This window comes from Piliocolobus tephrosceles, chromosome 19 (assembly GCF_002776525.5).
Source record: "Piliocolobus tephrosceles isolate RC106 chromosome 19, ASM277652v3, whole genome shotgun sequence".
Taxonomy (NCBI): Eukaryota; Metazoa; Chordata; class Mammalia; order Primates; family Cercopithecidae; genus Piliocolobus; species Piliocolobus tephrosceles.
The window spans coordinates 35,290,302-35,313,752 of NC_045452.1; the positions used below are offsets into that span (position 1 = coordinate 35,290,302).

At 45.9% G+C, this 23,451-nt stretch overlaps 1 protein-coding gene and 1 pseudogene across 12 annotated transcripts in view; one reads left to right on the forward strand and one right to left on the reverse strand.

Moving 5' to 3' along the window:
• TRAPPC10 (trafficking protein particle complex 10) overlaps positions 1–23,451 on the reverse strand; it is a 97,403-nt gene that overhangs the window by 45,790 nt on the left and 28,162 nt on the right. For 3 of the 12 annotated variants that reach the window (XM_023192381.3, XM_023192398.2, XM_023192391.2), the window contains exons 4-7: positions 13,165–13,361; positions 8,490–8,685; positions 5,182–5,293; positions 800–1,047 (exon numbers count right to left, since the gene is read on the reverse strand). In XM_023192381.3, the coding sequence (XP_023048149.2) occupies positions 800–1,047; positions 5,182–5,293; positions 8,490–8,685; positions 13,165–13,361 (753 nt within the window). Of the gene's footprint in view, positions 1–799; positions 1,048–5,181; positions 5,294–5,891; positions 6,452–8,489; positions 8,686–9,398; positions 9,512–13,164; positions 13,362–23,451 lie in introns of those variants that run through there. The other 9 variants (XM_026447471.2, XM_023192408.2, XM_023192426.2 and 6 more) reach the window with 9 other exon arrangements.
• LOC111527048 lies at positions 13,736–19,134 on the forward strand (annotated as a pseudogene).

Genomic DNA, 23,451 nt, shown 5'->3' on the forward strand with positions numbered 1-23,451 from the left:
CATCAGACCACTCACTCAGGAGACCTTAACCAGGGGATGGGTGGCAGGGGTGTACACAAATCCTCAAGTCGTAAGTATCATTTCGTGTGTGTGTGTGAATTATTCTGGATAAAGAGAACCCTGAAACAAGAATCACCAGACTAGATACAGTCTCTACAGTCCTTCCACCTCACTAGAATGTCCATGGTTCTACGGACAGTAAGAGTTTAGTGCTTGGGTGAATTTATCTCTAAAGGCAAATGTTTTACTAACTACATTCACACACCCAATAAGTGCGCACGCGCACACACACACACACTTATGACATATCTTCCATGAAGTTTCGTACTACTAATCAATGGGGCACAGCCTACTGTGTGTCACTCACATTGCTACCTGCATGGCCATGTGCAAAACTATTTATCTGAAAAGAAAAATAACATAAACGTCTACATGAAATAAATGTCTGAAATAAAATAAATGTCTACCTGCGGGTCCCCCAGGTGAGTGAGGCTTCCCCGTGGAGATGGCTCACGCAGTAGCGCAGGCCGCAGTCAGCCAGTGAGCTCCACTGAGAAGCTCATCTAAGAGGCTTGCTCTGGACCGGCACAAACCTCACCATGTTGAGAACAGAGTTCTACTTTTGAGCAATTAATCAATGTAAAAAGTAACTAAGCAAATAATATACTGAAAATAAAAGACATTCAGAAAAGAAAACTCTTTCTTAAGTGCAAACAGTTCAATGCCTGGAACCTCAAGGTTCAGAGATTTCTCCTGGAACAATCAAGAAATGGGTAAACTGGGAAAAGAGCCAACTCACTTCTAGGAGCTTCAGTTCCTGCACACAGTTGTGCAGCAGCTCTAGGGCGCGCTGGGCCACCTCCCACGGCCTCTGCAGGAAGAGCAGCAAGGTGCACTGGCGAGAGAACAGGTAACTGCGCAGATCTAACAGCGTGGCTTCTCGCCTCTGGATCGATTCCCGCTTCTCCATATCTATGGGCTTTCGGAGGATCAATCCGTTCCAGCTCTTCACTGGCTGGCAGAAAAAAGTCAGCCAGTTGGCACCATCTAAACAAACACACATCATGAAAGGTGCTGATTGCAGGTACTTCACCTTCCTGAGCTTCCTGCTCAGGCTGAGGATGGTGAGCAAACAGGCAGCTTCAGAACCAGTTGTGCTAAGAACACTGCCCACCCCCTGTGGTCCAGTGATGCGCACCCATTCGGCTCCTAGCACTGACAGCCGAGATGAGGGTACCGTGACCCAGGCAACAAGGCACGCCACCCTACCATGCCCAGAAAGTCACGGGCGGGAGCGGAACAGGTCGCGAAGCCGCCCAGAGACCGACAGGCTACATGGCTAGGGGAGCTCAGGCTCTGTCTCAGACCGAGGGAGGGCTCCAGTCTTGGGCTGCAGGGGGCTGGGCTTCCTTATCTTCACCTGCGGGCTGGAGTGCTGCCTGCTCTGACCATCCTGGTGCTTTTGGTCTTCCTTAGACTACATATTCCTTCCTTATCCCCCTAACTCAACCACGTCGCCTCCCTGAGTCAAGCTCCTAGAGGAAGGGACAGGGAGGACTGGGTAGCAGCACAGGAGAAAAAAGAACGGCTGTGTGTCACAAACTTCAGCAAGGCTCCCAGAGGTTTACTTATACCCCTGAGACTCAAATATCATCTTAAAATAGGCATAACAATGTATAAAACAAGTCCATCAATCATTATTGAAAAAACCTTTGCATCTATTTTTCTCACTCCAACAGAGAGGTGTCATAACCAGTTCATTCCCACATGGCATCCTGACATGGTTAAACGCTCCCTTCACTGACGGGAGCTTCTCCTCAGAGCCGGGGAGCACACAGCAGTGTGGCGCGGACCTGCCAGCCCAGACCCCGAACCAGCATCCTCAGAGCTGCTGGAGCACACGGCAGTGTGGTGCTGGCCCACCCCGGCCCCTGCACCAGTATCCATCCTCAGGGCTATTGGAGCACACGGCAGTGTGGTGCAGACCCGCCAGCCCAGCCCTGCACCAGCATCCTCAGGGCTATTGGAGCACAAGGCAGTGTGGTGGAGACCCGCCAGCCCAGCCCTGCACCAGCATCCTCAGGGCTACTGGAGCACACAGCAGTGTGGTGCGGACCCGCCAGCCCAGCCCTGCACCAGCAGTTCCCTTGGTTAGGCTCCCCTCCCACCAGGATTCTCATGGGGCACTCCCACATTTCAGTCAGGCCTCTGGTGCCAGTGCCATCCCCCTGAGAGAGGCCACTCCAGTGCCCTATCTAAGCTCCAACAGCACATACTGCCCCATCCCTCACCGGAGCCCCTTTCTACAGCCCAAACTTACTACTACGACGGCAAGTGACAGATTTACTTTTCTGCGCCTGTTTCCCCTTCATGTAACCACCATTAAAAAAGGGATTTTGTTTTATTCCTCCCTGTATTTAGAACAGTGCCTGGCACACGGTGGTCCCTCAGTAAGTATTTGTTGAATGAAAGAACAAAAACGAACCATCTTATTCAGCAACAAAACTTCGTCCAGGCTTACTTTTGGATTTTAAATTGCCCCATATTTTAAAACTGAGAGAAAAAAACAAATAAATTAGGTGAAATATAAGAAGTATGTCAGATATTTCAGCCTTGAAGGCCCCTCCCGTCCCACAGGCACTGACATCCATTCAGATGCCTGGTCCCTGAAGCTGCCCAGCACCTATTCTGCTGCCAGGGACCATATGGTCTTTATCTTACAAATGACACTTATTACTCAGTGTTGTGGATATGGCATCACAGGCACATGGACCTGTGATTACCAGCCTGCCTGAGGCTAACAAATGCCCTCAGTTAGAATACATAGCTTAAACACAGCTTTTACAAGCTCATATGATATGACCTCAAGGTTGTTAACATGGTCATCTCATGGCAATTTGAAACTGTGATTGGCAGTTTTAGATTTCTTGATTAAAAACCTAAATAAGGCTGGGCACGGTGGCTCAAGCCTGTAATCCCAGCACTTTGGGAGGCCGAGATGGGTGGATCACAAGGTCAGGAGATCGAGACCATCCAGGCTAACATGGTGAAACTCCGTCTCTACTAAAAAATACAAAAAATTAGCCGGGCGAGGTGGCGGGCGACTATAGGAGGCTAAGGCAGGAGAATGGCGTAAACCCGGGAGGCGGAGCTTGCAGTGAGCTGAGATCCGGCCACAGCACTCCAGCCTGGGCGGCAGAGTGAGACTCCGTCTCAAAAAAAAAAAAAAAAAAAAAAAAAACCTAAATAAACAGATTAAGTTCTAGACATTCTTTCAAAGGAGTTCTCCACGAAAAGACTGAGAACTATCTGGTGCTCAGTGAAAATATTTTAATTTTTTCAACTAATGGATGTACCAGTTATTGCCATTTCTTTATTAAATTTAAACATTTTTTGCTAAATAAATCTATTTTTTTTAAAAATGTAAGATATTTTAAAAATACAGGCCGGGTGCGGCGGTTCACACCTGTAATCCCAGCACTTCGGGAGGCCGAGGCAGGCGAGTCATGAGATAAGGAGATCGAGACCATCCTGGCCAACATGGTGAAACCCTGTCTCTATTAAAAATTAAAAAATTAGCTGGGCGTGGTAGTGCGTGCCTGCAGTCCCAGCTACTCGGGAGTCTGAGGCAAGAGAATCGCCTGAACCCAGGAGGAGGACGTTGCAGTGAGCCGAGATCACACCACTGCACTCCAGCCTGGCAACAAAGTGAGACTCCATCTAAAAAATAATAATAATAATTGTGTGTGTGTGTGTGTGTGTATGTATGTATGTATGTATGTATAGACTGGACATGGTGGCTCACAACTGTAATCCCAGCACTTTGGGAGGCCGAGGCAAGAGGATCATTTGAGACCAGGAGTTCGAGACTGGCCTGGCCAACACGGTGAAACCCCGTTTCTACTAAAAATATAAAAATTAACCAGGCATGGTGGCGTGTGCCTGTAATCCCAGCTACTCAGGAGGCTGAGGCACGAAAATCGCTTGAACCCAGGAGGCAGAGGTTGCAGTGGGCCAAGATTGCACCACTGCCCTCCAGCCTGCGGGACAGAGTGAGACACTGTCTCAAAAATAAATAATAGATATGTATGTATAATATGGGCACCTAAGACCGGGCATGGTGGCTCACACCTGCATAAAATATAAGAAATAGAGTTTTACCTCTTCTGTTTTTTTCCTGAGTAAACACTTTGCTTTGGTTCTATGTCTGTCTACACTGGCATCTCAGGAGACTGAGATCAGACCTGATCTTCACTACGAGCCGGTAGCCACTGGCGCCACTGATGATTTCCAGAGTGAGGACAGCGCCCACAGCTAGAGCTGACCGTCCCCACACTTCACCTCCCTCCAGGTTCTCCAGCTGACGCCGGGGCTCCTTGAAATCACTCCTCCCTTCACACATGGTGACAAGGGTTCTCAAAAAGGAACCTGGCAAAGATGCCCACTACAGCACTGCTTGGGGTGGCAAGAAGCAGAAAAGAACCCAATGTCCAACACCAGGTTGTAGAATCGAGCCAGGAATATACCAACTCAAAGAAAAACAGCTCCAAACCCCACCTGTTAACCTGGAGAGACACCCACGACGGGCTCTGAGTAAGAAAAAGGAGCGACAGAGAAACAGCTACGTAACATGATATCACTTTCATCAAAATAAGCATCAGCGAAAAACACTGAGGACAGTAACCAACGTTTCTCTTTGTGTATGGTTTCACTGTGCTAATTCTTTAATTGTAAAAGAGCTTAAGATACTGTTTAAAAGTGCAAAAGAAAGATGAACACCCAAGGGTGTTACATAAGCTCACAGCAATGAGCACTGGAGCATTCTAAAGACAACCGCTGGATGGAAGGGAAAGGGACGTCCACTCTGACTAACGAGGCACAGAATCGAAGCATCACCAGCAGGCCACTGAGTTGTGGACAGGACATTTTATACTTGGAAAACTGTTTGTTTGTTTTTATTACTTTTGTTACTTAAGATTCTTCTAAAAGTGAAAATGACTAACTCTTAATTCTCATTTCATTTCCTCTAGGAATCATGAGAATATATCTGATACAATGTGTATAAAGACAACAGCAAAACATGTGTACTCATGAGGTAAATATATGGCTGCTTCAAGACTATCTGCAAGTGGAGAAAGCCACACTAAGAAAAGCATGCGTTCCTGAAGTGCCACTACTCACCCCCGGCCCCGAAGTTGACCACATACTGAGAGAAGAGGGCGTCCAGCTCGTCATACTGCACCAGGGCGTCCTCGAACTGCTGCAGCATCTCGAAAACAAAGGCAAGCTCCTCCTATTCGCCCAAGATACGTTTTTAAAAAAAACAAAAACATAAATCAATATATTGAAAAAACAGTATGCAGCCATTAAAAATTACAACAGAGAAAGGCATGCAGCACTATGAACAACGCCTACACTCCACTGAGTAAAAATCAGTGTGAGGACCACACATGTCAAAACTCACGCACGCACAAGAAGCTAGAAAAGGCCAAGGTCACTCCTGAACCCCCCCGACCTACTGGCAGCACCGGATATAACCGGCCACCCCTTGTCCTTGGGATGTTTCCTGCTGTCCAGGACCCAGCCACCTGCTCCCCTCACCCCTCATTCTGGCTCCCTCTGGTCAGACGGCTGGTTCCTCTTGTTCCCCCAGGATCTCTGCTGGAGGCCCCAGGGCTCAGCCCTTGGACTTCCCTGTCTACACTCACTATTCCCTCTCCAAGATTGAGCCTATCTACACAGCAAAACCACACACATTTAGGGCTCCAGCTCAGACCCGACTCTGGCTCCAATGGCATGCACAGCACGCTTGCATGGACACCTAACAGACAGCTCAGGCTTACACATGGAACCCTGAACCCCAAACCTTTCCCACAAAGTGCTCCACCTACCGTCTTCCCCATTTCAGTCAGCGACTGCTCATCACATTCAAGAGACTCCTAAGTCCTTCCAAGGCATCCCCAGGCCCTGCAAAATCTATGTACCCCAGCACCACCCCTCTGGCCTCACTCAGCTCCACCACCAAGGCCATCTCACTGCTGCTCACGTGTGCACGGCAGGGAGCTGCCTCGGGGCCTGTGCACTGCCCCCCTCCGTGGCCTGGAACACTTCCTCTTCCTCTACACATCCACATGGCTTGCTGTCCAACCTCCTTCAGCTCTGGCTAAGTCCCCAGCCCAGTGAGGCCTTTCCTCCTCCTGCCCCTGCGCAGCACCCCACACCATCTCTGCCTCGTGTCTCTCTCTCGCCCTAGCATCTGCATCACTTCCTTTCCTGTGTCTCCTCCACTGTCACACAAGCTCACAAGAACCGTATAGTGACGGCGTCCCAGCATCAAGGAGGGCCTGGCCCTGTTCGTGCTCAGTAACCTTTATCAAATGAGAAAATGAAAAGAGACGGCGACAAGTGACTGCTTTCCGATCTCCATTACTGCACATTAAAAAGTAAAGGCCAGAAGGATGTGCACGCACATAAACCTCCCGACATGGTCAGGTCTTTGGAATCCAGTTCCACCCCATGTATTTGTGGACATTATTCCCAGACCCCAAAGGGCCCACCCAGGTCCCACTCACTAGGTGAGAACTGAGAGCGCCCCTTTGTATCCTGTTTCCCCTGAAAACAGTGGCGGGCTGTGTTTTGCAAGAGAAACTGCGAAGTTACATTGAACTTCATTTTCTTTGTGAAGTATTTTCAAGACTGAGCACTCTAATGTTTTTCTTTTAAATTGTGATTAAAATGTATGTAATATAAAACTGACCATCTTAACCATTTTTAAGAGTACAGCTCAGGCCAGGCGCAGTGGCTCACGCTTGTAATTCCAGCAGTTTGGGAGGCCGAGGCGGGCGGATCACTTGAGGCCAGGAGTTTGAGATCAGCCTGGGCAATAAGGCAAAACCCCATCTCTACTAAAAATACAAAAATTTGCTGGACATGGTGGCGCGGACCCATAATCCCAGCTACTCAGGAGGCTGAGGCAGGAGAATCGCTTAAACCTGGGAGGTGGAGGTTGCAGTGAGCCGAGATCGCACTACTACACGCCAGCCCTTGGTGACAGAGCAAGACTCCGTCATAAAAAAAAAGAGAGAGAGAGAGAGAAGAGTACAGCTCAGTAGTGTTAAATGCACACACACTGTTGTGCAACCAATATTCCAAACTTTCTCATCTTCCCAAACGGAACCTCTGTCCTATTAAACACTCACTCCCATTCTCCCTCCGCCAGCCCCTGGCACCCCCCATTCCACCTTGTCTCCGAACCTGAGCACTCGAGGACCTCACAGAAGCAGACACAGTCTGTCCCTATGTGTCTTTGTGCCTTATTTCACTCAGCATCATGTCCTCTAGCTCCATCCATGTTGCAGTGTGTGTCAGAATTTCCTTCCTTACTCATTTTAAATTCTGAACTTAGACTTACAGAAATATTGAGGGAAAAAAAAGGATCTAGTTTCCATATAGCCCTCACTCAGCTTCCTGAACACTGCCGTCTTACACGACTGTGGTACAACTGTCACAACCAGAAAATTAACCTAAGTATAATACTATTAACTAAATAGCCCCACTGGAATTTCAGTGGTTTGTCCACTGAGGTAGTTGTTTCTGCTCCAAGACCCCACCCTTGATCCCCAACTAGGCCGGAGTTGCTGCTTCCTTCAGCTCCTGCAGTCTGTCAGTTTCTCAGTCTGTCTTTCACTGCCGTGGCACCCTTGAAGAGTGCTACGTTGTCTAATGTCCCTCTACTTGGGTTCATTTGATATGTTCCGTGACTGCCGTGAGATGATCATTTTTTACAGAGAAAAGATGCTAAGTATTCCTCAGCACATCTTATAAGGATTTCATGAGATGGACACAACTTCTCACAGGCGTAAGCAGCCTTATCATTTCCTTCAGGCGGTATGTACCTGGTTTCCCCACTGTGGAGTGGCTACTGCTCCCTCGGTAGCTGACAGACATCTTGGGGGGCCACCGTGACACTGTGCAAGCCCACCTCTTCTCAGGCCTTTGCCCACCACCCTGGACATCCATCAGTAATCCTGCCTCCAACAGTTCTTGCTGGGACATTGGTTTAAAAGTGATTTTCTGTTTTTCTTTCCTTCGGCGTTTAAGCGGAATTCTTCTGTATGGTAGAGTTGACCCTTCTCCTCCATTTATTTATTTAACCGATGATTGCTTTCTATCGACACAGACTCAAGGATATTAATTTTATTCCATGGGTTAAACCCTGACTCTATCCTTATTTATTCTGTTGCTGAAACTCTTCCAGCTTTGACCCCTGGATGCTCCACGGGACAGTGCGTGTCCTATTCATGCCCCATCTGCTTCCATGCACTTCCTGACTTTCTGTCCTAAAGATAATCCAGGTTTTTTGTTTTTAAAAACTCTGCCAATGAGATTACCACGAGAGGTGCCTTACTTAGAAAGAAAGGAGGGAAGAGGGAGGACACAGGGAGGGAGGGAGAGAAGGGAACTGTCTAGTTCTGTAATGAGTCAAGTACCTGAACCATGAAATATTCACAAAAGCTCCAGCCTGGCTCAGTCCTCTTCTCCCTCAAGGTTCTCATGTCATCCTCAAACTTGCCTAGGTTTTTGGTAAAAGACATAAGAAGCAATGTCCTGAGTTTGGTCAGGAAGGCATTCCAGGATTCCTGAGTTCGAGAAGAGTCCTTCAAGGGGTCGGAGAGCACAACACACCTGCAAAGACATGAACAGACTCTCTGGGAAAGACCCTCCACGCACAGCGCCACGGCTCAGCAGCTGCCATTGTCCTGAGTGGCACTTTCATCCCGTCCTCCTCCCTCTTTTTTTTTTTTTTTAGACAGAGTTTTGCTCTGTGGCCCGGCTGGAGTACAGTGGCACAATCTTGGCTCACTACAACGTCCACCTCCCGGACTCCAGTGATCCTCCCCAGTAGCTGGGATCACAGGCACACACCACCATGCCTGGCTAATTTTTGTATTTTTTTGTAAAGATGAGGTCTTGCTATGTTGCCCAGGTTGGTCTTGAACTCCTGGGCTTAAACAATCCTCCTGCCTCGGCCTCTCAAAGTGCTGGGATTATAGGCATGAGCCACCGCATCTGGCTTCTTCCTTCTTTAAACAGTCAAAAACATGAGGCAGGCGGTAAGAAACCAGGTTAGGAAAAGGCTTCATCATAAACTGGTCCTGAACATGAGCAGTAAGTTCTACAGAAATTCAAAGAAAGAGTGTGCTATAGAAACAACCGGAAAGGGGGAAAGGGATTTACATGAGCCCTGAGCCAAAGACCCAGCTCTGAGTTTGCTGTAAAATAATGTGATCACGCCTCACTCAGTTCCCTGCCTCCTTCAAAATCCATTTTGGTTCCTTGGGACCGACAGGATAAATTTAGGTTTCTCAGCACAGCACACGAGCACCATGATGTCTCACTTTATTCCTCTGCTGCCCAGCTCAAGCCTGCTGACCTTCTCCTTCTCCCGCTCTCCTCTCTTCATGAGCACATTTCTTCCACCCAGGCGTGGCATCTTCACAAACCTCCCCCCATCACCATCCCAACCGCTCTGCCCACACTGCTGCTAAGCTGCGGGCCTCACAGGAAAACACACCCCTTCTCCGTACCTCTATGCCTCCCACTAGCCTGTGAGCTCTTGAAGGGGAGGGTTAATAAACAATTCAACAAATAAAGGCTTAGAACATGGCTTAACATATAGGCCAGAAGAGTTTAATTACAAAGTGGCTGAACCCATGATGTAAAAAGGTCAAACACACAAAATTACACAAAGTTCCCAACAGATTTGGATGAGGCAATGTATTTGATAGGCTGGAAATGGCAAATTTCTTTAGCCTTGGTAATAGTAATTAATCTAGGAAGATAATGCATAAATCTGAACTCAGAAATAATTTTAACACATTGATTCTATGAGCTTCACCAGTTCTCCTTAGTAAATCTTTTACTTGAATTACCAAAAAGTAGCAAAATGAACTGACTCTAAGTTCCTTTTCTCCATGCCCCAGCAGATCCTGTGGAGGCATGGCTCAATTCATGGAATTATACATCAGTGAAGCAGAATACACTCTACATGTTCCACCATGTGAACAACCACAACCAAGAAGAAAACTTACAACTTGGTGGCTGGCTACAAATCCATTCAACCCACCCCCCTGCAGACTTTCCTCCCTCAAAGACAAAGGGGCCAGAACCGTTCACTCCAAAGGTCCCCCAGAGAACTAAGGTGTATTTATCCACAGTAGGAGCTTGCTGGAACCTATAAGCTTGGTAGTTCATTCTTCAGGCATTCTCAAGGATTAGAATTACCCACATTTATTCCCGACCTGACGCGAATTCTCCTGTGCACCTACAGGGGTGAATGGAAACAGAAACTCAACAAGTGCCAACCACCAAAACAGTAACTGTTTCCAGAGATCAATCAGATACACAGTCATGATATGTCCGGTCTCTAGTAGATCCTGTTCTACATCACCACCCATTTTTTTTAAGGTAAAAAAGAACTATGCTTCAGAAGTTCACATCAAGCCTAAGTCGTACTCAGAAAAGGAGAGCCCAAAACAAACGAATGAAGTCAGGGATGGTGGGGCCAAGTTGGAGAGTGGTGCGATCCCACCAGACACACAGACTGCAGGGGCTGGAGGCACATGTGGAACAAGGGGCTCCCGGCTGCAGCCTCAGCAAGTCACCATCACAAGTCAACCCTTGTCTCCACCAGCCTCGTACTCAGCAAAAGCCCGAAAAATGCGCAAAATCTGTTACCAAGCAATTTTCCTTTAGGGAAGGTATCCTGAAATAATTAAGGATGTTCACAACATTTGAGCTAGAAAAGTGTTCACAATATTGCTGTTTATAACAATAAGCAAGCAATAACCTAAGCCCAGCAGCGGAATGTATAAATAACTTATGGCACGTTAATACTACGGAATATTATCCACTCACTAACACCGAGAGTCTGGAAATACATTTATTGTTTGTGGAAAATCTTTACCATATATTGAGTGAAAAAAGCAAGTATAAACAACACACATTATATTAACTTAAAATACACACACGTATTATGCATGCATAAAGAAAAAAAGTCTGAGAAGATACATACCAAAATGCTAAGAGTTAATATGCATTTTCTTTTTGCTCATTACCTTTTTCTAATAATTCTACAATGAGCATGTAGTGTGCATAATCAAAATTAAACACCAGTCTAATGTTAAAAAAAACAGTAAGCCACTTAAGGGTCAAGTGTTACAATATTTTCAAAGGCCAGAAATTATACTGCATAATAAAACAATTGTCAAAAAAAAAGTAAAAAAACAAAACAATTGTCAATACAGACTCTATTAAATTCAAATTTATGAAAATCTCACCAAACTCTTTACATTTAAAAAAATAGATTTGTTAAGAAGTGGCTTTGCAAATTAATAAAAACCAAACGGTAGAAAGTATATTTAAACCTACTGAAGATGAAATGTTGAAAATTTTAGTAAATTACATTTCATGTATAAAAAACAGTCATTAAAAAGTTAGTTTTAAATAGGCTCAGTAAAAACATATTATTGGAAATTAGATAAAGATTATAAACACAGACTTAAAAGTAATCAACAGGTACTTTGAGAAAATTATACAATTTGAACATTTCACAAGTTAAGACTAACAGACCTCATTAACACCAATGTGTTTACTTAATATAATCCCAAAAAAATATGATTTCTTTTGTGATACTAAGAAAAACCTCCCAGGCCACTTGGTTTTGATTCCTCGCCCTGCCTCAGTGGTCTCCCCGTCAGCGCTGGCCCACACTCCCGTTGGGCTACAGAACACACGGCTCCTCCTGCCAGGCTTCATGGCTGTCTACTCTCTTTTTCAGAACAAAAAATGTCAGTACTTGAACCACATAGAGGGCACGGACATTCAATCATGTAGCATCTTCTTAAATGCTAAGCTGATTCCTTTTGGTTAACTAATTTATAAGTAACACACCTTACAAAGAAGTTTCCGTAAGTCCAAATTGAATGAAACTTCTCTAAGATAAACCATAAGCTCAACTACCTAATTATTTAAATCAAACCAAAAAAAAAGCAAGTCTGAACATTACTATGTATCCAGTACTGTGTGGAACATGAAAAAGGCACCCACCCATAGCTCCTCCCGCTGAAGAACTACCACTGAGGCATGGAGAGTCACATGACAGAACAGTGCGGGGCCCCATCTGTTTGGGGCTACAGGCTGCACTCGCACCACCTGCCCCTGCTCCTCCTCCCTTATCCCCCCTACCGCGCATCCTTTATTTCTCAGCCCATACCCCCGCGCATCCTTTATTTCTCAGTCCATACTCCCCGCGCATCCTTTATTTCTCAGCCCATACCACCTGCGCATCCTTTATTTCTCAGCCCATCTCTGCTTTCTCACTGAGCCTCCGTTGGCCCCAGAGAAGGCCAGGTGCGCAGCTGTAGGCTCTCACAGTACTCTGGAGTCCTCCATCTGAACCCTCGCCACCATAAGCATGGTGACCATGGCTATCACGACCTGCTGGACCAGGGCAGGGTCCAGGTTCGCCGCTGAATCCCCAGGCCCTGGTGAGTTCCAGTGCTGAACTACGAGATAAAGACCATCAGCTACTGAGGAGTTAACATGCTGGCTGGCTCAGCTGGCAACGGCATCACTGAAGAGAAAGGGAGCGACCTACCCCAGGAGAGAGAGCAGGGCAAGGCGGAGAAAGCCCATAAAATCTATTAACCGCCAAAGTTTCAGGATTCCCTTTCACAGTTTCTGAAGGGGTTAGGTCAGCATTTTACAACTTGCGCTCTTAGGAACTTCTCAGTAGGTGTTAAGGTAAAGAAAAAAACACAGGTGCCATCATTTCAAAAAAAAAAAACCTTTAAGGACCCTTGTTCTAGAGAAGAACTGCAAGAGTTGCTGCTGTCACTCTTCAGAAAGGACCCACCAAGAGGCCTCCCAGGACCATGGGTCCAAGACCTGCTCTCCCAGGCAGCACACTCGGGAGATGGCTGCTTAGAGTTCTTTGCCTGCCTGAACAGGAACACCACAAGGACAGGCACCAGGTCTCCTTGACAGCACCCCATGGACGCTCACTCGAGATTGCTGAGTAAATAGTTATTACTACCCAGGAAGCCAGCAATCCATATCATGTCAAGTATTAACCAAATGAGGTAAAATTAAAGATACACTTACCTGTCACTCTGTTTATTACAAAAATCATTTCTTATTTTGTCCACAATAGAGGTTCGGGGAAGGATGTTGGTTTTATTTTTTTTCTTGGCATCATTTTCAACTATCACTATTAACCAGTCCACAGAGCTGTGAGCCTTCAGAACATTCTGCCACTTGGTGAGGTCATCTTTCACTGTAGCTTTATACACTTCAGTATCCTAAAAACAAACAAGTCACTGTGAAAGCAGGTTAACTGAAGTCCTTTAGTTTATACAGCAAAATATGCGTCATAACAGCCTGCAATGGCCGCAATGTTTTGAAGCATCGGGACAGGCTCGGGACTTAAATGGAATAAAAAGCCCAGTGGCCCAGCAAGCCTGCAGGCGTGCTCTGTCGGACTCAGTGCCACACACGGCCATGCACGATCCCCACTTCTCACAACCCCAAGGGATGTGAGTGTCCCAGTGATCCAGATGAAGAGACTGAGAGTCAGAGGGTGAGTGAGCTGCCCACAGCAATACTGTCTGTTAGGCAAGTTAGGGCTTTAAAACTCAGGTCCACTGTGGCCACCGGCTCTGGACCCAAGCACGACATGACGGCCATCCTGCTGTGGGCCGCGCCTTGGTCTCCTGGCAAGAGTCATGGTACAGCCCAAACTGCCCACGGGAACCCCAGGCCAGCCTCCTGCCAGCTTCTAACACAGCCTCTGAGCTCTGTACCCCGGGAACCACCCCAACCGGAAGTCTGCAAAGGCCATGTCAGAGGCAAGCAGCTACAGCTGTGAGGTCCCAGACAGAAGGCGACCCGCAGCTTCCGCAATGTTGCTCTACTCCCTGACAGGCGGCAGGGAACTGCGCCACCCCAGAAATCAATCCTGCTTCTCAAGCAGACGCCCAAGCATGAGCCTGCCAGAGAAAGGGCCCTTCCCACATACATGCCAAGGCCTTCAGCTTGGTTCTCTTCCATAAAGAACCAGGAAAACACTTTGCCTGGTATCACTTATCCTTGCCCTTCTATTCCATAAATCTTCTCAGAAGAGTCCAACTCCATTTAGATTTAGAAAATCTAAAACCAAGATACTTAATTCATTTCCAAGTTAGGCACTGAAAGTATCTGCAAACAGTAACTCACAGCTACCATCTAAATCGCTACGTCCTCCTCTTTTGCTAGTTCCTCACTATCCTGCCCTAATTCCTCTGGACTTTCAAGTCACTCTTGAATAACAGGCAGAGAGAAGCCAATCAGAGTATCCACAAGTGAGTTAAATCTTAAATTCTGGCTGGGCACGGTGGCTCACACCTGTAATCCTAGCACTTTGGGAGGCCACGGTGCGCAGATTGCCTGAGCTCAGGAGTTCAAGAGCAGCCTGGGCAACACGGTGAAACCCCGTCTCTACTAAAGATGGAAAGACTAGCAGGGCGTGGCAGTGTGCACCTGTAGTCCCAGCTACTCAGGAGGCTGAGGCAGAGGTTGTAATGAGCTGAGATTGCACCACTGCACTGCAGCCTGGGCGACAGAGCAAGACTCCATCTCCAAAAAAAATCTTAAATCCTAAATTTTGTCATCAGCCTCTCTTTTGGTTTAATTAACTAAATAGAAAGTTCCAAAAGGCAGTACTTCTCATTTGTATCCTGATTTTAAAACCTGCTACGTCCTGATTTAAATTACAAATATTGTACAATCTGAAAAGATCTCTTACTTTGAAAACTGAGGTTAAAACCATCTGGTAAACTCAATTTTCTGCAAATAAATATCCGACAGTAACTTAATTATCTAGTGCACATTTTACATAGCACAGCAGCTCCTGGGACTCGGAGCACAGATTTTACAGCACTGGTGAACCACTCTGCTGGAAGCCCCAAAGCGCCATGCCATGCCGGGAGCAAAACCAAAGGCTAGGAGGGACCAGAGCCTGTGACTGCCAAGAAGAGACACACAGCACCCGGCTGCCCCCATCCACACGTCACAGGTGAGCCATCCACTCTCTGCCCCTTACAAGGCCACCAGGAGCCCTTTACCTGGACTCCTCCCCACCCCCACCCCAGAAGGAGTCCTGGCTCCAGGTTGTCCACACCGGGCAGGGGCTGCCACATCCCGAGGGGACACTAGAGCAGATCTGCTCAGTCAATTTGCAGGAACTCTCCAGAAGAAAGCTCACAGAGCACGAGGCAGGATAGAGGGAGTACAGAGAAGTTCCACATAATTCTGGGGCAAACGGGTTGGCAAGATCCAGCCTATCACTCATCCCAGCGAGCAAATAAAACGATGTGATAAAAACAACTGTGACTCTGAAGAGGACCAGTGGAGCCAGTGAAGCTAAGGGTCTTTAAAGAAAACAAAGTCCAAGTATGGCCAAACAGTGAAACCCCGTCTCTACTAAAAATACAAAAACAGCCATGCGTGGTGGCGGGCACCTATAGTCCCAGCTACCCGGGAGGCTGAGGCAGGAGAATTGTTTGAAACTGGGAGGTGGAGCTTGCAGTGAGCCCAGATCATGCCACTGCACTCCAGCCTGGGCAACAGGGCAAGACTCTATCTCAAAAAAAAAAAAAAAAAGAAAGAAAGAAAGAAAACAAAGTCACTACAGGAAAACCCATGAGCAGTAGGGGGGACACATGCAGGACCCAAGAGCCAAGCCAGAGGGGAAGGCTCCAGCTCCACGACAGAGGCAGCAGCCAGGGGCAGGGCACAGCAGGCCGCCCCAGGTACCAGAGCTCAGCAGTGAGGAGGGTGTCCAGGTGGCAGAAGAGGGAAGTACAGAACAAGATGTGAGCCCCAAGTGAGATGATGAAGGATTCTGGGGCTGGCACAGTGGAATAAGGGTATAAGGGTACAGGGGCCAAACAGGGCACAAAGGGCATCCCCCAGACAGGGATGCCCTCACAAGGGTATTGCAGATCAAGTGAGGTGAGGAGGAAGTCTGTGCCAGGCACAGTGCCAGGTAAGTGCGGGAACGGCCATCCACCTGTGGGAGCAGAGCAGCAGTGACAGAAGGATGGTCATTCACAGAGGGATTACTCCCATCAGAAACACAGAGGAGAACCAGCACCCAGCTCCTCCATGTGAAAAACAGAGCTACAAACACAGATGGGAGGAAACCAGGATCACCCTTGCAGTGCCAGACTCGAATGCGCTCACGAGTGTACATGTATGTATGTACATACACAAGCAGCTACCCACGAAAGACAAATGTAAACGTGTGCACGTACACGTGTGGGTGTACACACGTGTTCTCTAGCCGTGCCGAGAGCTCACCGGCAAAGCTCTCCCCTAGCTCCAGGTCCTGACTTCTAAATACAATTTCCCACTGGAACGAGCCAGGGCTGAGCCCCGAGATGAAGCAAAAGGAGGAGATGAGCCCAGAGAGTACTCAAAGAATCAGTACATTCTCAGTACATCAGTACAGAAGCCAAATTCAGAACAATCTGCACATCAATGATATTAATTATTAATACTATGATAGTAATAGATTACACTCCATCAAAAACTGGAAATCAATGAGTGAACTGCTTCTAGCCAAGATGAAGTGACAAGGACTGGATTTACACTAGCGCCTGAACCAACCAAAAAAAAAAAAACAGGGTGGGCACGGTGGCTCACGCCTGTAATCCCAGCACTTTGGGAGGCTGAAGCAGGCAGATCACTTGAGGTCAGGAGTTCGAGACCAGCTTGGCCAACATGGTGAAACCCCATCTCTACTAAACATGCAAAAATTAGCTGGGCGTGGTAGTGTGCACCTGTAATCCCAGCTACTTGGGAGGCTGAGGCAGGAGAACTGCTTGAACCCAGGAGGTGGAGGCTGCAGTGAGCTGAGATCTCACTACTGCACTCCAGCCTCGGTGACAGAGCAAGACTCTGTCTCAAAAAACAAAAACAAAAACAAAAACCACCAAAAACCAAGAAACATGAATCAATGGTTTTCAAGACCATGGACCCCAAGGAACAAAGGACAATGATTTCTCCCCTCAACCCTTAGAGATGGGAAACAAGCCCCCAGGGTGCCGACCAGAGGGTGGGGAGGGCACGGGTTACAGAGGGGAAGCTGGCAGACTCCCTGAGCTGAGGACACAGAGCCAAGGCCAGGGAGATCGAGACAGCTAGAGCTGACTTCCCAGGGCTGTGTTGGGAGAGGAGAGGGACACAACGAGTCCTGTAGACCAGCACAGGGCCCTCGAGTATTCCACAGGGAACTGACGAGTAAGTGCGTGCAGGAACCACCCATCGCTGGAACAGAACCCGCAGACACGATCAGAGGCATCCATGCTTGGCAGTCACACAGGGCAGGGAACAGGGCTGTCCCCACAGGCCAGTCTGGAAAACCAGAGGAACTCAAGACCATCTTGCCTCGGCTGTGAGGAATAATTTGTCCTGGACTGATCACTGCTCCAGACCTATCAAATCATAAAGCTATACTCAAAAGAAAAAATCAATCAATAGAAATAGCCCCAGTAATGACACAGAAAGCAATTAAAAGAGTTACAGTAACTACTGTCATTTAGTTATTTCATATGTTGAAGAAGGTAGTGGACTGAAGTGAAGCAGACACATGGAAGATACTTAACTAAGGAAAAGACCCATATGGAACTTTTAGAGATGAAAACCTCAACATCTAAAATGAAAAATATACTAAGTGGAATGAGAGCTGATTAGACACTGCAGAAGAAAAGGTTAACATGAAGACAGAGCAGCAGCAATTACCCAAGTGAAACGCCAGGAAAAAGGGCTACAAAAAATACCAACGGATTATCAGTGAGTTATGGAACTTCAGGTAGCATTTATACACATATATATATATACACATACATACATACATACATAGAATCCCCAGAAGACAGAGCAACAGAAAAACAATCTGAGGAAACAATGACGAAAAATGTTCTACATCAGGCCACGTGCGGTGGCTCATGCCTGTAATCCCAATCACTTAAGGCCAGGAGTTTGAGACCAGCCTGGTCAACACAGCAAAACCCTATTTTTACTAAAAATACAAAAATTAGCCAGGTATGGTGGCTCACACCTATACTTTGAGCTACATGGGAGGATGAGGCACAAGAATCGCTTGAACCCAGGAGGCAGAGGTTATGGTGAGACAAGATGGAGTCACTGCATTCCAGCCTGGGTGACAGAGTAACACCCTGTCTCAAAAAAAAAAAAAAAAAGAAAAATGTTCTAAATTGGATCAAAACTATAAACCCCAGGCAGTTTGAATCACGGTGAGACGAAGGAGTAGGTGGTGGGATCTTGCCGTGGGTCTGATCAGTCCTTTCTCTGCCTTGCTTGCTTGAGCTTCAGCAGAATTCGAATTGGCTGGCAGTAAGGCGGGAAAGGACTGTGGAAAGGCCAAGACAAAGGCGGTTTCCCGCTCGCAGAGCCGTCTTGCAGTTCCCAGTGGGCCATATTCATCGACACCTGAAATCTAGGATGGCCAGTCATGGACGTGTGGGCACGACTGCCACTGTGTACAACGCAGTCATGCTGGAGTACCTCGCCGCAGAGGGGCTTGAACTGGCAGGAAATGCATCAAAAGACTTAAAGGTGGCTGGGCGCAGTGGCTCACGCCTGTAATCCCAGCACTTTGGGAGGCTAAGGCAGGAGCATCACCTGAGGTTGGGAGTTCAAGACCAGCCTGACCAATATGGAGAAACCCTGTGTTACTAAAAATACAAAGTTAACCGGATGTGGTGGCACATGCCTATAATCCCAGCTACTCGGGAGGTTGAAGAAGGAGAATCGCTTGAACCTGGGAGGCAGAGGTTGCAGTGAGCCGAGATTGTGCCACTGCACTACAGCCTGGGCAACAAGAGGGAAACTCAATCTCAAAAAAAAAAAAACAGACTTAAAGGTAAAGTGTATTACCCCTCGTCACTTGCAAGTTGCTATTCATTGAGATGAGGAATTGGATTCTCTTGTCAAGGCTACAATTGCTGGTGGTGGTCACTCACACCCCAGAAATCTCTGACTGGGAAGAAAGGACAACAGCAGACTGTCTAAAGGATGCCTGGATTTCTTGTTTGTCAGGACTCTAAATACTCTACCAGCTGTCCAGTGTTGGTGATTCCAGTGGACTGTATCTCTGTGAAAAAGACAATTTTACCTTTCTGCAACTCTATCTGAGCAAGTTAGAAGTTTAATTAGCTTTCCAACTAACCAAATTTCTGCATTCAAGTCTTAACCATATTTAAGTGTTACTGTGGCTTCAAACAAGCTATTGATTCTGAAACAGTGGGTTTTGACTGAGTTGACTGTTTTTAAAAAACTGCTCGGATTTTAATTGTGACGCAGAAGTTATAGTAACAAACATCTGGTTTTGTACAGACATTATTTCCACTCCGGTGGATAAGCTCAATAAAGGTCATATCCACCCCCACAAAAAAGAAAAAATAAATAAATAAACCCTCAAACCCCAAGCACAAGAAATATGAAGAAATCTACACCAAAGCATACCATAATCAAACTGTTAAAAACCAAAATAAAGAAAAAAATCTTGGCCAGGCGTGGTGGCTCACACCTGTAATCTCAGCACTTTGGGAGGCCGAGGTGGGTGAATCACAAGGTCAGGAGTTAGAGACCAGCCTGGCCAACACGGTTAAACCCCATCTCTACTAAAAATACAAAAAAAATTAGCTGGGCATGATGGTGGGCACCTATAATCCCAGCTACTCAGGAGGCTGGAGGCTGAGGCAGAAGAATCGCCTGAACCCAGGAGGTGGAGCTTGCAGTGAGCCGAGATCATGCCATTGCACTCCAGCCTAGGCAAGAGAATGAGATTCAGTCTCAAAAAAAAAAAAAAATAAAAAGATTTTAAAGAAAAGGAAGAGACAGCGATGGAAATGGAAACTGGGTGGGTAAATATGCACAGTGGCTCACAACTGTAATCCCAGCACTTTAGGGAGTCCCAGGCGGGAGGTTCACCTGCGGTCAGGAGTTCGAGAACGGCCTGGCCAACATGGCAGAAACCCCATCTCTACTAAAAATACAAAAAATTAGACGGGCGTGGTGGTGGATGCCTGTAATCCCAGCCACTTGGGAGGCTGAGGCAGGTGAATCAATTGAACCCAAGAGGCAGAGGTTGCAGTGAGCTGAGATGGCACCACTGCACTCCAGCCTGGGCAACACAGCGAAACTCCGTCTCAAAAAAAAAAAAAAAAGACATTTTTCTACTTTAATCTCTCCACGGCATAACTGACTGCTTAAGGCAAAAACAGTAACAATGTACTAGGGGGTTTTAACATATATAGAAAATGTATCACGACAATAACAAAGGCTGGGAGGGAGAAAACAGAAGTCAATGATACAAAGCTCTTCTATCATGCATCAAGTAATATAATTAATATTACTTGAAGGAAAAATTATGGTAAGTTACAGATGTACTCTATAAATCCTAAAGCACCTACTCAACATAACAAAGAGTTTTACTTTTAAATCTAAAATCCTAACTACTATCAACTTACTCCTTTTTTTAAATAGATGATAATCAAGATTTAGAAAAAAGGCTCTCTATTAGAATGTGATTTTAAGGAAAAAAAGTCTCATTCAAAATGGCCACAAAAGCTAAAGCTAACAATAAAAATGTAAAACTTTTATGAAAAATAAGGGCAGAAAAAAGTCATAAAGAATGGAAAAACATACATACCACATTTCCTGATTCAAGAAGACTCATGATTAAAATTATTCTCAAATGAGTAATATTCAAGGCAATCCCAATCAAAATGCCACCCCCTTCTCTTTTTCAACTGATATTCCAGTTATCTACTGCTAAGTAACAGGCCACTCCAAGCTGTAGTGGTGTGAAGCTTTCTTTTGCTCATGGATATACAACCTCGAGAGGATTTGCTGGGGACCAAGGTCTCTGCTCCACCTGGTGTCGGCGGCGTGTTGAGGCTGGAGCTAAAACACACAGCGGGACTCAGCTGGGGCAGGCTGAACACCTGGGGCAGGCTGAACACTTACGAGTGGCCTTCCCATGGGGCTGCTTGGTTTCCTCACAGCATGGCGGCTGGGATCTAAGAATAAGCATCCCGAGAGAATCCAGCAGAAGGCACGTTCTCTTTTATGACTTCCTCTCGAGTATCACAGTGTTGCTTCTGCCACACTGTGAGTCTGGGTGAGGCCCACCCAGATTCAACTGGAGGAAACACAGGCCCAGCCTTTCAACAGAGGAAAGTCACTGTCACATAGAGAGGAGCATGTGGGATGGGTATGCTGCTACAGCCATCTTCAGAAAATAAATGTGGACACTCAAGATGTGGAAGGGAAAATGTAGAGAGCCACAAGGTTTATTTTAAAAGAAAGATATTGATACATATTATAAAAGTATAATAGGCCGGGAGTGGTGGCTTGGGCCTGCAATCCCAGCACTTCGGGATGCCAAGGCGGGTGGATCACGAGGTCAGGAGTTTGAGACCAGCCTGGCCAATATGGTGAAATGCCATCTCCACTAATAATATAAAAATTAGCTGGGGGTGGTGGCGGGCGCCTGTAGTCCCAGCTACTCGGGAGACTGGGACAGAAGAATCGCTTGAACCCCGGAGGTAAAGGCTGCAGTGAGCCAAGATCGAGCCACTGCACTCCAGCCTGGGAAAAGGGCAAGACTCCATCTCAAAAAAAAAAAAAAAAAAAAAGCATAATAATTAAAAGTCTGATTCTAGCACAGGATAGACAATGATCAATAGAACCGAAGTGTCTAGAATATCGTGCACACAGGATGTTGGTGTAAAATAAAGGTGACATTCCCAGTAAGCGGAGAAAAGACACACTATTATGAAACGATGTTAGGCCAATTTGCTATGCATTGAGACGGTAAAATTAGACCCTCAACCCCCACAGCTCCTAACTATATATAAATAATTTGAAGTTATACAGGTCCCAATATAAGACATAAATTACAAAATTATTAAAAGAAAATACAGAAAATCAGTTCCCTTCAGATACACAAGGCCTCCCTAAGCAAGATACACTACCCAGAAGCCATTCTGTAAATGACATATGTCACTCCATAAAAATTGTAAGTTTTAGACACCTAAGTACCAAATAATACATCAACCACCTACACAAAACAGAAACTACAGGAGATGCAAGAGAAACAGAAACACACCACTAACAGAAGACTTTACCATACCACTATCAGTTAAAGACAGGTCAAATGGACAAAATTTAACACTAACAGAAGACTTTACCAAACCACTCTCAGTTAAAGATAGGTCAAATGGACAAAATTTAAAATATAAATGACCTAAACAACACAAGCAGTAAGACAGGTCTTACGGACATTTAACATTATAATCTGGAAACAGAAAATACCTTCTCAAACACACACGAAATGTCCAAAAAACCTGATCATTTATTAGGTCACACAATAGTCAAATTCATAAAATTTTAAAAATAAGTTTTATAAAGCAAAAATATAAACACTTTCTGACCACAATGCAATAAAGCTAGAAATTTCTGAACAAAACATTTTTTATCTCTTTTTTTCCTGTAAACTAAAAAGCTTTCTGTTAAACAACTATTTAATGAAAGGGGAAATTCAAATCAAAAATAGAGAATTTCTGAAAAATAATGATAAAACAATGGGATATATTTAAAGTAGTAACCAGAGAAAAATTCCTAACTTTAAAGACCTATATCAATAAAAATTTAAGAATGAAAATAAATGCATTTCAAACTCCCAAAAACTAGAAAATGAACAATGTAAACCATGAAAAAACAAAAAGAAGGAAATAATAAAAATGAAAGTAGAAACTGAGTAGAAAACAGACTAACGGTAAATCAGATGAATACATTAAAATCCTGGTTCTCTGGAGGGGAAAAAAAAAAATCAAACTAGCTAATCCAATCAAGGAAGAAAAAGAGAAAGCACAAACATACAAAATAAGAAATAATGAGGCAGGCCGGGCGCCGTGGTTCATGCCTGTAATTCCAGCACTTTCGGAGATCGCCTGACGTCAGGAGTTTGAGACCAGCCTGGTCAACATGCTGAAAACACATCCCTACTAAAAATACAAAAATGAACCAGGCGTGGTGGGGGGCACCTGTAACCTCAGCTACTGGGAGGCTGAGGTAAAAGAATCACTTGGACCTGGGAGGCAGAGGTTGCAGTGAGTCAAGAATACGCCACTGCACTCCAGCCTGGGTGAAGGACCGAGAGTCCATCTCATAAAAATAATAATAAATAATGATGGGAAAATAACTACTGACAGCACGTTTTTAAAGTCTAAAAAGCTGGGCGTGATGGCTCACACCTATAATCCCAGAACTTTGAGAGGCTGAGGCAGGCAGATCACCTGAGGTCAGGAGTTTGAGACCAGC